Consider the following 14578-nt stretch of genomic DNA (forward strand, 5'->3'; position numbering starts at 1 on the left):
GAAGGAATGGATTTCCCTCCTTTAAGAGGATGGTTCTTCTTTAGAAAGGAAAAGAAGCTTTTATTCTCATTCACATCAGGTGTTCTTGATATAACACACAAACCTTTAAAGATGTTTCGAGGGGGCAAGGGGTTGCAAAACTAATCCAGCCTGCCTTCAGTTCAAATAAGAAATTGCAGTTATGTTTTTCCCCTTCTTCAGGCAGCCGCGATTAAACACACACTGCATTCTCATGTGTCAGCAGGAGATGTCGAGCTCGCGGATCATGAACCCACTTAGAGTGAAAATGAGCTGACAGCAGAATCAGAAAAAGTAAACTGACGGTGAAATAAAAGCCCCGCTGAGAGAAGTGGATTTATAGGGAAGGTCAAAGAAGTGTGATGGCGCAGGAGATTACCATTTTTTTGCATTATTCTCTGTGCTTTAATGTGACAAGTTTACGGAGATTGAAGGTGCGACTGTTTGAACATGTTTGACGTTTGTCCGCTCTTCCTCTCCCAACAGAGTTTCAATGCTCCTCCACGTTCTAAGATGAAGTTATGGAAAGGTGCTACTTTTGCCTTCATGCTCTGTGGCGCAGCCCTGTCCATCCTCCTGGTTAGAAACATGGCCACTGTCGGACAGTTCAAACCTAAAACAAAATATCCATACACATCTTTATCCTTATCGAGACTGTCTTCATCATCACAATCAACATCCAAGACTTCATCGCCACCACCCTCATCATCGTCATCATCAGCAGCAGCAGAATCGACGGTGTCGTCCCGGCAGGTGGTCGGTCCTCATCGGAAAACCCGCTCAGCCGACGAGATGAACTCTCTCCTCTCAGAGTGTAAGATACACTGTCATTGTCTTGCTTGTCTGGTCTGAGAGGGCGTCGTGGGGCGGGTGGGGTTCAGACGGGATACTTAGCAGAGGATGACACTTGTCTTTGAGTGGCATTTGTTTTCCTCTGTTTGCTCATGTGTTTTCATTCTCCTGCCAACTGCAGTATGCTATCCCTGTGAACCATATCTGATCATCGCCACAATGTTGCATGGAAATCAGATAATCCCCTGTGTAGTGACGAATGATTTACCTCCTTTCTGCCAGTTTCCATGATGTTCCAGAGCTTCACGGAGGGCGAGCTTCAGCATGTGGTCGGGACCTTGCTCGACCGGAAGAGGAGGAAGAGCCGCCGCCTGGGTGATAACCAGGCCCGAAGGACTAAAAGAGCCCGGAGGCCCAAGCCCTGCTCTTTGAGGCAGCTGGAGCTGACCGTGAGCGAACTGGGTCTCGGCTACGACAGCGACGAGACTGTGCTGCTGCGCTACTGCAGCGGCAAATGCACGAGCCACCGGGAGAACTACGACATCACCATGGAGCACATGATGCGGACGGGCTTCAGGAAGAAGGGCCGCAAGGACAAGGTTAGCAACGGGCCCTGCTGCCGGCCCACCGCTTTCGAAAAGGAATTTTCCTTCCTGGACAACAATAGCCGCTATCACACGATACAAAATGTGTCGGCAAAGAACTGTGGCTGCGTATGACCCAGAGAAATGGACTTCTTCATGCTGCTCTGAACATGAATACTGTTAAAAGACAAACTACGGAATATAAACCCGAGGAAAAGAAGGGAATATGTTTATGGCTGCTCCACGGCGGCCTTTTTCTGACAGGGAGACTTGACCTTTTTATAGGCGTCTGTCAAAAACAAATTGGAACTAAATCACATGGACAGCAAGTACTGTGTGTGTGTGTGTGTGTGTGTGTGTGTGTGTGTGTGTGTGTGTGTGTGTGTGTGTGTGTGTGTGTGTGTGTGTGTGTGTGTGTATTCCATGTAAAGACACAGAAAGTGACTGTTCACACCAAAAACGTTTTATTATATTTTCTATCTGTCTAGTAACACTGTAAACTGTGGTACAACAACGATGTAGCAATGTTATGTGTGTGATATTACAGTAGTCGTACATGCGATAGATGATGAGCTATGGGTCGTGAGGGACTAGATTGTTGTAGTTACTACACTTCATATTCACGGGCATTCACTTCAGTAATCTTGTAGTTTACATGATTATAATGGGGGACAGTAAATCACCTTTCAGATCAAAGAAATTGCTCAAAAATCAATTTCAAAGCCATAAAATAAAATGAAATAGAAATTCATATAATGCACCGATGTTTACTTTAAATTCTGGGCAGGCCAGTTTGGACAATTTATCTAAAATGTTGTCTCGTGATCAGCTGTCTCCAGAAGGTATATTGACTTTAAAGGTGTGTTGAGTTGTTGTAATCAGGGGCCGTGACTGTGTGCCCTACTTCTCCGCAGGTGTGCGTCGCTCCTGCTCATTGCAGTGTTATTCCACAGGCGAACGAACAAGTGTTATTGATAAGAATTTGACGAGGAGAGAAAATCCTTTTCTATAGATACCCACCTTTAATTATTGTGTATATTGATGTTGTGTAGATTAACAATGAGGGCCTGTTTCAAAACACATAAACACTCACTTAAGTGAAAATAGATCCCATGTGCTCTCCGTAGAATAACTCATCACACTCACGTTTGAGTCTTTCTTTTTTATACTATTCCCGAATAACCCATTATTGTAATTACCCATAATCCTCTGGAATTATTTTCCTTCAAAGAATTGCCAAAAACACACCGAGTCAATTCAACACGCATGATGAATTCACAAACTTAGATTCATAAATATGTCACGTCTTACACTCCAGGTGATACTCCCTCTTTGATATCGTCTCTGGATGTAATTTATGAACGTTTACACTTTTAGCTGATCTGAGGCTCAAGTGTGAAAGAGAAGAATGGTTGTAGTTATAAGTTAGCGGCATGTTTTTTTTCCTCGCTGACGGATGACTATGACGTAGGGTCAGGATCTGGAAATGTGTCCGTTAAACCCTGTAACTTCCTCTGATCCAAAGCTTACAGTGCAGCCTTTTAACGGCCCAATCAAATGCCTCCTTGTTGTATTGCCTGGTAGAAAAAAAATAAGCTATTGAAATCAATTTATGAAGCATCTTTTTCACCTTCGACAATCTTTATTTGGTTTGAACCCATTTGCAACTGTTTGCCTGAAGTACAATAAATTATGTTTTTGTTCTGTTGTTCCTGAGGAGGCGCCGTGTGGGGGGCGCGGATGCGGTGCATCTTTATTGTAGTTTATATTGTATTTATTTGGGAAGTAAATTATGGCATATTTATTTAGATTACTACACAGAAACGGGACAGCTTATTATCATTAAGCAACTGTGCCAAAAAATGTTTTTATCTAACATTCTATATTGACTGCTGAATAAACATAATTTCAGAGGTATGGATGTTAATCATTTCTCCCACGCTATCAACCTTTGGGTGATAAAAAATATTCTGTACTTTGTATTTAAAGTTATTAAATACACAAAATAAAATAATACAACTCTTATCATGTGAAATGCTGTTAATAATGAATCAGGTCAGATTACACGATGGCAGATTAACATCTTCATGCTTATATCTAAACGTTTGTCACTGACGACCTTATACAGCAGCTGAGCCGCCATGTGCTGCACAGCAGTGATGACATAAGCTTATACAACAGGTCTTGTGACCAGACAGTTTGATCCCTCGTCAGGGATGTGACCGTGACAGCTACTCATTGCAAATGTGTATTAATCCGCCGCTGAAAATAATCCCCAACAAATGCACTATTTACTCTGGTACTCTGGTACTCTGTCGCCGTTGTTTTTTAAGATTGAAGTTTTCAGTAGGAACTAATGGGCTTGGGGCTGAGGGCCACACACAGGGTTGTCAGACAATAATCCAGAGACTGTAATTGGTTTGGGATTTGTTAAGAATATATTAAATAACGGCAACTAACATAATTCTTAGTACACACTGTGTGTTTAGAAGATATTCAGAAGATGACCTTCAGGGACTGAGTTAGTAAACTACATCTCCCAGAACAGGACGTAAACAACCTTGTATAACTTTCTCAACCCCTAAAGGAGCATTACACTTCCCACAGTTCCCACAAGTTGTTTTTACAACAATACAGTCACAACTTATGTATTCGTCCTGCAAATGTAATTTTCCCTTGACACAGCTAAGCTAATGTTTGTGTGACGTTGATTTACATCCACAAGTATCTTCATTTCTGTTTCCATTTGTTCTGTCCCAGGAAGGGGATGTCCTCATGCGTAGCCCCACCTACAAAGCTGTTGTTGACTTGGTTGGTTTTCATACCAAGGTCGTCAATGAGCACAACAACAAGAATGATTGAAATCACCGAAAAGGAAATGAGGACAGAAATTTACAGGTCTGGAATCACGCTTGGATTAGAGGTGGGAATTATAAACCAACGGCAAAAACCAAAGGTCTGTTAAGATTAATCATTTCATGCTGACGTTCTATCGCACCGATAGATGTGTTGTAGGGAAGGCAACTCTTTCCACTGATGTTTAAATGAGTCGAGCCGGAGCTAACACGGCCACAATAAGATACATCTTCCATTTAAGGCTTGATTTCTGATGTATTTGTTTTCCTATTGAACGTCCCTTTAACATGTCATAGCAGGTAATGCACAGGTGTAGTGGATGTCCGCTCTATAGCTCAGGTATTTGCCGTGGCTTACTGGGAAGACTTTGGCAGTGGAGTGTAAGAGGTTCTTCATGGAATCTCATTGACATGGCTTACTGCGATACCTTAATTTAAGTATTTACATCTGTGAAGGTCCCGTTGTTACTGTTACCGTTGAAGCGCAGTCTTGGATATCTCTAACCGGGAGGAAGAGGAGAAGGCAGGTTTAGGACATGTGGTTTGATCAGAGACGCTAACAGCAACAGCTCATGACAACTCCTTCTATACATTGAACATTAGTTTGGTAATATACAATAGAGTCAGAGGGTTCTCGCGTGACGGCAGCGATACACAATGTATACAGTGTTGTTTGGGAAATGACCCTTTCATGTGGAGGTAATTCAAGAATAATATTTGTTTGAGGTATATGCCAGTCCTGCAGATGCCAGCTCTGGCTTGGAGTCAGGATGAAGTATATACGGGGGCTGTAGGTTGGAGGAAGGGTTTACATTCTGGCCCACCCATGCTAAGAACCCGGACACTTCGGAGGTACGCTTTCTTACTTGTTTTCTCCTGAAGGCACAAATCCAAGCAAAGGCCAAACAACACGACTTCCTGCACATTTCCAATGAGGCCACACCACTTCTTAGAGTTTACACAATGGCTGCAGGCACTTTGAGGTAACACAGAAGTCGACTCGAGTTATCTGAGTTCAGAGTGGATCAGAAACAGGTCACGCAGAGTGATGTGGATGATGGATGGTCCGGGGGGACTGTTGTATTTTTGTGAGTAAAAAAAAAAAGAACCTTTTTCCCTTTGGGTTTTATTTGGCCGAGTGGAGCACATGTTTCAGTTTGACTGCGACTTACTGTATTTACTACAGCTGTGGGGGAGCGATGACTTCAACAGTTTGTATTTTAAGCAATTTCATATTTTAAAAGCCAACTTCATTAACAACAGAGGTACGTGCCGCACACATCAAAGGGTGACGCCCTCAAACATTTGGATGCAATGAAATCCAATATATGCAAGAATTCCTCCAACAGTGACGACTTTCTCTGTCGTTACAAGAGCGAAGAGAGAGATTTGGAAAGCCTTTCCCAGAACGGTGTATTTACATAGCTTCTGTACTTAATTTCTTGGTATTTTTTTTATACTCTTGAGCACCCAAAAAAATATATTAAAATGTTTACAACAGCAATAAAAATGGAACCACTTTAACTCTTATATAAACAAATATTTCCGGTACTTGCCACTGCAGTAAATGGCCTTCAACCAAAACGCCTACACACCCACAGCAAAGAGCTGCGGGACCTGAGGGAAAGAAAACATCGGTTAATGAAAGCAACACCAGCGAGAAAATCAAACTGCACAAACATGGTATCCATTTTGATCACCAACTTTGATAAATCTAAAGGAATTCGTACCATTTATGAACTGTGGTTTGACATTTCCAAGGAAATAATCGTTACACTTATTTGTTTTTTCCAGCAGAGTTAATGACCATCGAAACAGAGACGATGTGTAGGAAGACTAAAGTACCTCACGTCACCTATGATCCCGTTCTCCTCCCCATCAGATCAAATGAATATGTGTTAACAATATTCACGTCAACATTTTAGCATGTTTGAGGATAATAGTGTTGGTGTACACAAGACATCTGTTGCTGGTAACCGCGCTGACAAGATCTACACTTAACATGCCAAAGTTTTACAACCCCCTCCCATGTCCAGCTGCAGCGTATTGGTGAATGCAGACCTCTTTAGAGGAAGATAGCAGGATGGAGGATGCAGCGGTGACTCTGGAGGACAGCCCGAACAACAGCAGCGAGCAGGTGTTACGCCTCGTCCTGAGCAACTCTCCATTCCCCAAAGATGAATCAACACAATGTATTTTGGGTGTTTCTTTTGTTTGTTTGATTACATTAAGACTTTGAGGCGTTCCTTTTTACGAGAGAATAACATGTGTGTGTCCTTTGAATTGTTACGTAGAGCCGTCCACCTCCCGAATACTCATTTCTTTAAATGTTTGCAGGTCAGACACTTCTTAGATACATTTCAGGGAGGAAGCTCCGCCCCCTAAAGCTCCTCCCAATTGATGAAACTCTAAAAGATATTAAATATACATATAAGAGAAACCCCTGAACACTAAAGGACCAAATGGAAAGCACAATCTGGACTTTTGAAGACAGTGAAAGGGAAACACGATGCGAGTAGGCACCTTCTATAAATAAATGTATTGCTTTGATAAAAGCTGATGGTTTTAGGAGCTACATGTGAAATACCATAGTTTAGAACGTCATTCAAAGAAAGTTATAGTATTTTAATCTTTGCCATAAAAAGAAAAGTCTAACTATATTATCTTATGTACACAAGAAATGTGGGTTTTTATTTTATTTTGTGTCTGATATTGAAGTTCTGAGTCTTCTCCTGGAGATTTATTCAATAAATAAATGATTAAAAAAGAATACATTGAGTGTTACGTTTTCAGTTGCATTGGATAATGTATACACGATTGGTTGGAGGGGGAAATATGTGGTCATGGATGCATCCTTTTATAATAGAGATGTGCTTGTTGACTCCTCATATTCATTCATAATTCATGTACATCTTGCTATTCACATCCATAAATATTTAAAACCTTTAAACCTAAATAAGCATTAATAATTCACTGAGTTTATACAACTGCTGATTGAAAAAGATGACATTGTGTGAATACAATGTGCTTTTCTTTTTTAAGAACTATTCAATGGCCGATTGGACTCGTGATAAATGGCTGTCGGCTACGACATGTAAACAGTGTTAATACATAGTCTGGAGTGTAAGGTGGTCCGGAGGGGCTGTGCGTAGTAGCTTTCTGATTGGCTGATTTGAGTTGGAGTGGGGGGGGGTTGCACCAGCGGAGCAAAGGCTGCTTAATTTGTCAGTGTTGTCTCTAAATAGATCTTGGATTGCACCATCTCCACTGTTTAAAAGAATGACGGCCATTCTGTGGGCAGGCTGCTGTGAACAGAGCATCTTGTGTTTGCTGGTTTTGACGTCCTGCAGTCGGACTCTTTGCAAACAGTCTCACTCGGCTCCTCTTGAGGGTAATGTGGTTGTAGAGATGCTGCTGATAGCCGTCTCTATGGAGAGCTGTTTGGACATTTTGCAGATGGGTACACTGCTTTACAATCAACATTAATGTTATTGATGGGACGCAGAGATATGTCTGGCCTTTGTAGTAAAGTTGGTACTGCTGTCTTTGCCTCAGATTGCTCCTTGGTTCCCATGTGGATCAGAATACGCTCCACACCTTGAAACGTTTGACCTACTTCCTACTTATTGCCTCTCTTTAAATTAGCACAATCAGAAGGGTGCGAATGATTTGAGTCAGATATAAAAATGTCTGTGCATGCCAGGATGTTTATTTCTCATTGTTAATGGGGCGATGAATGGGAGAGGCAGGATTTGATGGAACAGTGGGAGGTGGGAGAGGGAGAAGTGGGGCAAGGTGTAGAAGGTGAAGGCTGAGGGAAGTGATGACCGGGCAGATCAATTCAACTGCTGAGTATCCAGAGCCTTCCTGTCTCCATATTTAAAGTGGTTGACCCGGAGCCAGGACACATCCTGGTTCATTTGCTTGCATCCCGTGTTTAATGTACCCTAAGATGCTGCGGCGCAACCTTCACAAATACGCCAGCAAATCCCTGTGAGATCAAGATTTGTGTTTGATTATAATTATAAATAAACGCGCTTCATTTAGTTGCAATTTACATGCACTGTGCAAGAGGTATAAAAGACAGAAGGAATGAAGAAGTGATGGAGCTGACTGAGGATACATGTGTCCACTTGTTTGTACAGAGACTCATTAGGACACTAAAGGTTGTGAAGTGTCTCAAATCTCATACTCATATAGTAAAGACAAATAACATCCCCTACACCTGCTTCAATATTCCTGTTGAACGTGTTCAAACCTCTGTTCAGCTGTAATTCACACCTTCGAATGAATCTGAAATTCATAAATGAATCCTGCAGTATTAGGGAAATATGTATTAAGTATTTAGAGATGTTCACATGACAGCGCCCCCTTGTGGAATAACAGAAGAATGACAATTAAGAAAAAGAAAATCAACCTGACTGAGGTTACTTACTTACTTACTGGAGGCCATAAAATGATGTAACAATTAATAAATGGATAAATTAAATAACATCTCTATCACATATCAAGTCTCGATTGACTGGGAGTAATGCAGATCCTTTAATAGGGTTTGCATTGACAGAATGTCTGTTTATATTATAGTATAAGAATATTGGATTATTCTTTCTGAAGCATTATTGTGTAACTTTAGTGTTGCAGCTGGTCCAAAATGTACATTATTAAATTAAACTTATCTGAAAAGTAACTATAACTTTCAAATAAATGTAGTGGAGGAAGAAGAACAGTGTTTCCCTTTGAAACGTAGTGACGTACAGTACATGCACAAGTGATTATTTCAGTAGATACTCTATGAACTTCTGCATATTCCCAAAGTACATTTGCACTTAATCAAATAACAAACCAGCTGACACACAATGAATATGTGCGTTTCGGTTCCCACGAAGGTCTGGCGGCCTCAGGCAGTTGCTTGCTTTCCCTGGTTGGTAGAAGTCTTTGTAATATTACAAAGTATAAGAAAGCCACTGTAGCGAGTCAAATGCACCTTGAGATTGCTTTTAGCCATGAAAGGCTCTTTACGAATAACATCTATTATTATTATTATTATTATTATTATTAAATGTTTCAGAGAAATGTGTAATTTTAATGAAAATAATTTCATCTGCTCTGTTGTGGTCGTCTGCCAGAAGCATGAAGTCATAAACTGACTTTTTATTCCATTTTAAGCCACATTTGTACCATGTGTCATGACAATTCTTACATCTTGGGGGTTTTTAACTCTATATTTAACCGGATGATTGTAGTCCTTGGACGTCTGGATGTTAAGTCATCAGAGAAACAAGCCGAGCAAACGTTAGCGGCAGCCCAAGTCTTAATACATACATAAAGCTTTCCATAAGAAATGCATTACAAATAGTTATTGTTTTAGGACTTTTATTACACTTTCTGTGCATTTTAGTTGTTTTCAACGACAAATCTTCCCAGTTCATCGATATGTAGAGACTAGATGTGTAGTTCTGTCTGTTCAGCGTTCCCAGACTCCAGTGATAGTGTGGAACCATATTATTGAATCATTTATTTATATATATGCTGAGGTCTCGACTAAAATCTACATCATGCTAACTCATCCATTTCCTTTAGCAATCTTTACTTTATTTATAAAACATCCGCATCCTGGAGGAGGATGCTTCTCGTAAATGTCTCATGGAAGAAATAGTCAAGTAGCAGCGATTCTATTTTCCCCAGCCCTCTTATAAAAGTCTTGTCTCCTAGTGAGGAGACACAAATAAAGAATCATATTTATGGGAGATCATATTTAAAAGTTACTCTGGTTTAGAGAATAGTTTTTTTATGGGACACCTGTTGTTTATCCGATGTGCTCGAGAGGAAGACTATAGTATAACTTTGATAGATATTTACCTCTGTTCACTGGTGTAGAAACACGAGTCCTCCTTCTCCATCAGAGCATTCCACAAATTCTTCTTCTAAGTATTTTCAATACAATCTTCAGAAGTAAATCCACTCTGACATGACGGTCCTTAAAGTGTTGCCAAAGCTTCCCGGTCGAACGGCATGATTCATTTTCAGGTCTGCCTTTTGTAAACATGCTTCAGCTCACAGGTGATAACAGGTCTTCAAAAAATATGGCGTCTGAGGTGGTAATTTGAATGTTGCACTCCCTTTTAATGCTCAATGAGTTATAAAACCAAGGCTGACTGAAGAGGAATGAGTTTAGTGATAGCAGGGGTCATTTGTTCTCTGTAAGGAACTCTGTTCAAAGAGGTTCATTCCTGGGCTCTTATGCATATTAGTTGCTTCTCATTCTGACATCATGACATGTATAGGCTTGAAGGTTGTCCAAGTCTATGGAAATTCAGGAGCTGCTGTAACTGAGGGGTATCACTTTACAACAGCTTCCACCTGGTGTGAAGTAATGCATTTCTACGCAGTGTCATTTGCATTTACCCGGCAGAAAAACACAGTCTGAATATTCATTTGATCCAAAAACAATGTAAATTAATTCTGTTCTGTGCAGATACAGAAGAATTTTAATTAAGCAACTAAAAAAAAAACTCTTTTATTCAAATGAAACCTTGATTTTTACAAAATGTCAACCTTTAGTATATCATAGAACATGTCATAGTATAGTGTGTCATTAAAATGTGATTGTACAGTATGTTAAAAAAAGTCTTAAAAATGTTTTGGTATAGTATTCAATAGAAAATGTCATAAGGTATTAAATATAGTATGTGATTAAAATGTAATAGTGCAGTATCTTATATAAAAAAAGTCCTTAAAAGTCACAGTATAGTATGTCATAACAAAGACATAAAAAATCAAAGTATCGATTCAAATTTAAATAAACAAATTATTTATAAAAGGTTGAATTGCAGCATGTCTGGATGTAGAGTCCAAACAGTAACAAAGGATGACCAGCTAAACAATTACATGGTGCCATCGTCAAATTATCATGAAATGTTTGCTTTACAAGGAAAAAGATTGGATCTTCTTGGTTTTTCAGTAAATATTCTCAATTCAGTGCAATAAATAATAAGAAGGCATTACATACACAGGAATAAAAGCATTTATTTGTTTATAGATGAGCCATGTGTAAATGTACAAATCCACATTTAGAAAACATCAAGAGTACAACAATAGAGTAAACAATGCACATGTTGCTACTTTTCCTTTACTTAGGTGAATCAAAGCATAGTTACGTAACTGCCTTAGCACGACACCGGATTTGTGGGCACATAAAGTTAAGTGTCTATAGGAATTCATTAGTTTTTATTGTCTGCATGTACAATGTACAAAACGTACATTAAGATATAAAATATAGTAGCACAAGAACGTTAAAGGGACCTAGATCATGTTTTTATTTGTTTAAATACAGATTTGTTTTTGTTTTTGTCAGTAGACTGCTATTTTAGTAAATGAGTTTTGGACATAGTTGCATTTAATATAATTAACTGGAGTAAAGCCACACAAAGAAATAGTTATTGATTCACACTTTGGACTATACTCTGACATACAGTATACAACAACATAACATAAGGATGTAACTAAACTAACCTATAGGAGAGTTTACAGAAAGCGCCAAACAAAGTATGAGACAAGTAACATGTTTGAGCTGAGGGTGGATCCATTAAAGTTGTAAATGTATTCTTGGTAGGACATGTTTGTACCAAATGTCATGTTGCTGACGTTTACGAGCACAACAAATGTAATGGTGGACTTCTTGTGACTTCATTATGATCTACAGTTTGTTTTCCTTTTGATAAAATGTTGGTAACTACTCCCATATACTATAAATATTTACCATAAAGTGCTGCTTGGTATTTCTGACAACACGTGTTCATTATGCTGTTACTATGGTGATTGTTGCCTCTGATGCCTAAAGCATACCATAAAAAAGGACAGGCATGATTAAGAAAAACAGTTACATTACTAGGCAACAGGTAAGACCACCTTTGAATATTCAACGAACTCTTCTTCTCTTATTTCCCAATGGATCACTGTTTGTTTACTTTGGTGCCGAGTTCCTTAGGTAACAACTTTTTAAGACGAGAATGGCCGTAAGCCTCATAAATCAACAGAGACTACAATAGGAGAGGAGTTGTCTTCTTCTTTGTTTACTGCACGGGTAACTTAGCTTCACCCAAACTTCTTAACGGAGACATATTGTACTCATTACCAGGTTCATACTTGTATTTTGGGTTCTACTACATGTTTACATTATTTAATGTTAACAATGTGTGTCTGAACATACCTGTATTCACGCTCTGTCTGTCTGCCTTTCAACGGAACTGCGTTGCTAGGCAACAACTAGGGTCCGTGTTTACTTCCTGTCAGCTGATGTCATTCACGCGCACATGTTTGCAGTTAGCGCGCTTTGTTTAAAGGCACAGCGTGTCATTTCTGCATTGATTGAGCATTTCAATACTTTCACAGTGTTTGTGTAGCACTTCCATCTGCTTTATAATACATTTAAAAATTAATCTCACTTTTACAATATGGGACCTTTTTAATTAATGTAAATATGTTCTGTTTTGTATGATTGTAAATTAAAAATGTTGCGGTTTTGGACTGTTTGATGTGACAAAACAAGACATTACTTGAGAAAGTGTGATGAGCATTTCTTAAAACTGATAGAAAAAACGATTATTTGAGAAATAAAAAATAACTGTATAGTGTCCGTCCTTCACTTTAAGACTAAATGTAAAATACTGGGGAAAATTAACCTAAAATATCTAATATCACATACTGTAACTCACTGAGACAAAATATTGACATGGATCTAACGGATTGCAAGATTATTACTGGGGTGGAAAATAATTAAAAAACAAAGCTCAGCTACACAGAAATAATCTTTGCTTTTAATGATTTATTATTGTTATAGAATAAGACTGTTGGAATTCACAAACTATACCCAGCAGTGTATAAAGTAATTAAAATTAGCCCCACGTTTACCAGTTTAAGTGATGTACACAATACTGTATCAATAATTATAATGCAATGATAACCATGATGATGACAAGTATCAGAAGGTGTTTGTCTGTATTTTGGGAAACTTTTTGTTCCCGCAATGACCGAGAGAAAAGGTCATCAGATCCCAACTTTTAATCGTGTACTCCTGAGACGAGTATTGACTTTGGAAAATGTGGTAACCTTGAATCGTACGATTTATTAATGCTGCTAATAATAAATCTCTGCTTTACATTGTCTGTTTATTTTTCAGAAACTCTAAACTGCCCCGAAATGTGAGTGATGGCGTGTCAGTCAGTTTTACTCTTGTTATTGACAGCAGTGTCCTTGAGCCTTCAGCGTAGGGCATCCTGGGAACAACACAAGATCTCACTTATAACAAAAGAATTGGGATTAAATGTAGTATTTAACTACATTTTAGAAGGTAATGTTGTACTTTTTACTCCACATTTCCTGATATTTTTAGTTCCTTTGTAGATTCACACAACATATAATCAACAAATAAATTATGTATTATAAGTTAAGACTTTATTGATCTGTGGGGGGAAATTCACACGTGACCAAGTAAATAAAATGAGATCCACGTTCACCAGCTGCAACATTTAAGTGATAAACACATTAATGCATAAAATAAATTATATTTCAATGATATATATTTTCGGAAATTGACGATTCTTTTACTTAAGTACATTTTAATGCTAACACTTTTGTATTTTTACTGTGGTATTACTACTAGATCTTCCATCACTGCTCCTTTGCTTCCCGCTTCCCCATAATGCACATTTGTTTAGAAAAGTCCTGTATAATAAAGTTTTTTCTCGGTTGTACATTTCTCCGGCAGTTGCTTTAAAAAAAAAAAAAAAAAAAAAGTGTTACATTTAAATGAACTTGAAGTTTCTGAAGTCACAGTGAGGTGAAACAGGAGAACCTGTGTGAAGGACTTCTTATGCTGTCCTAACTGAAATGTTTATTTTGTGTGACTTTCATTACACTGCCAGTCATTTATGGGGGAAAACACTTTCCTACCGCGTCACCACAGGACGGCAGATTGGGAGCGGTTGGGAGCAGCAGCATTTGTGTTCCTAGTTTGAATGTAGAAGATTGCGTTGGGGATGTTATGATCGGTACATGCATCAAATATTCTTGACCTTGTGCGTGATGTATATAAAAACACATTTGGTTCTCCGTGCCGTCAGCACAGCATACATCAACCTGTAGGCCAGACCCAACACAGGAATACAAAACAGATGAACCTCTCTCTCCCTTTCTTGGCTGTTGTTTAGATGCAATACATCTACAGGAGACAATCAATGTCAAAGTATACCACACTCCACTGATGTCTTGCTCTGCTCTTAATTTAGGATGCTGCACAGAAAATCAAGTTTCAGAAGGAAAAACCCCAGA

The 14578-nt window shown here is 39.0% G+C and overlaps 1 protein-coding gene across 1 annotated transcript; it reads left to right on the forward strand.

The window, feature by feature from the left end:
- Positions 1 to 531: 531 nt before the first annotated feature.
- Positions 532 to 1712, forward strand: LOC115022911 (neurturin-like). Its single transcript, XM_029454021.1, has 3 exons — positions 532 to 615; positions 703 to 832; positions 1093 to 1712. Exons 1-3 carry the CDS (start codon positions 532 to 534, stop codon positions 1527 to 1529), a joined length of 651 nt encoding a protein of 216 aa, XP_029309881.1. The 3' UTR covers positions 1530 to 1712.
- The last annotated feature ends 12866 nt before the right edge of the window (positions 1713 to 14578 follow it).

This window comes from Cottoperca gobio, chromosome 17, assembly GCF_900634415.1.
Source record: "Cottoperca gobio chromosome 17, fCotGob3.1, whole genome shotgun sequence".
Lineage (NCBI taxonomy): Eukaryota > Metazoa > Chordata > Actinopteri > Perciformes > Bovichtidae > Cottoperca > Cottoperca gobio.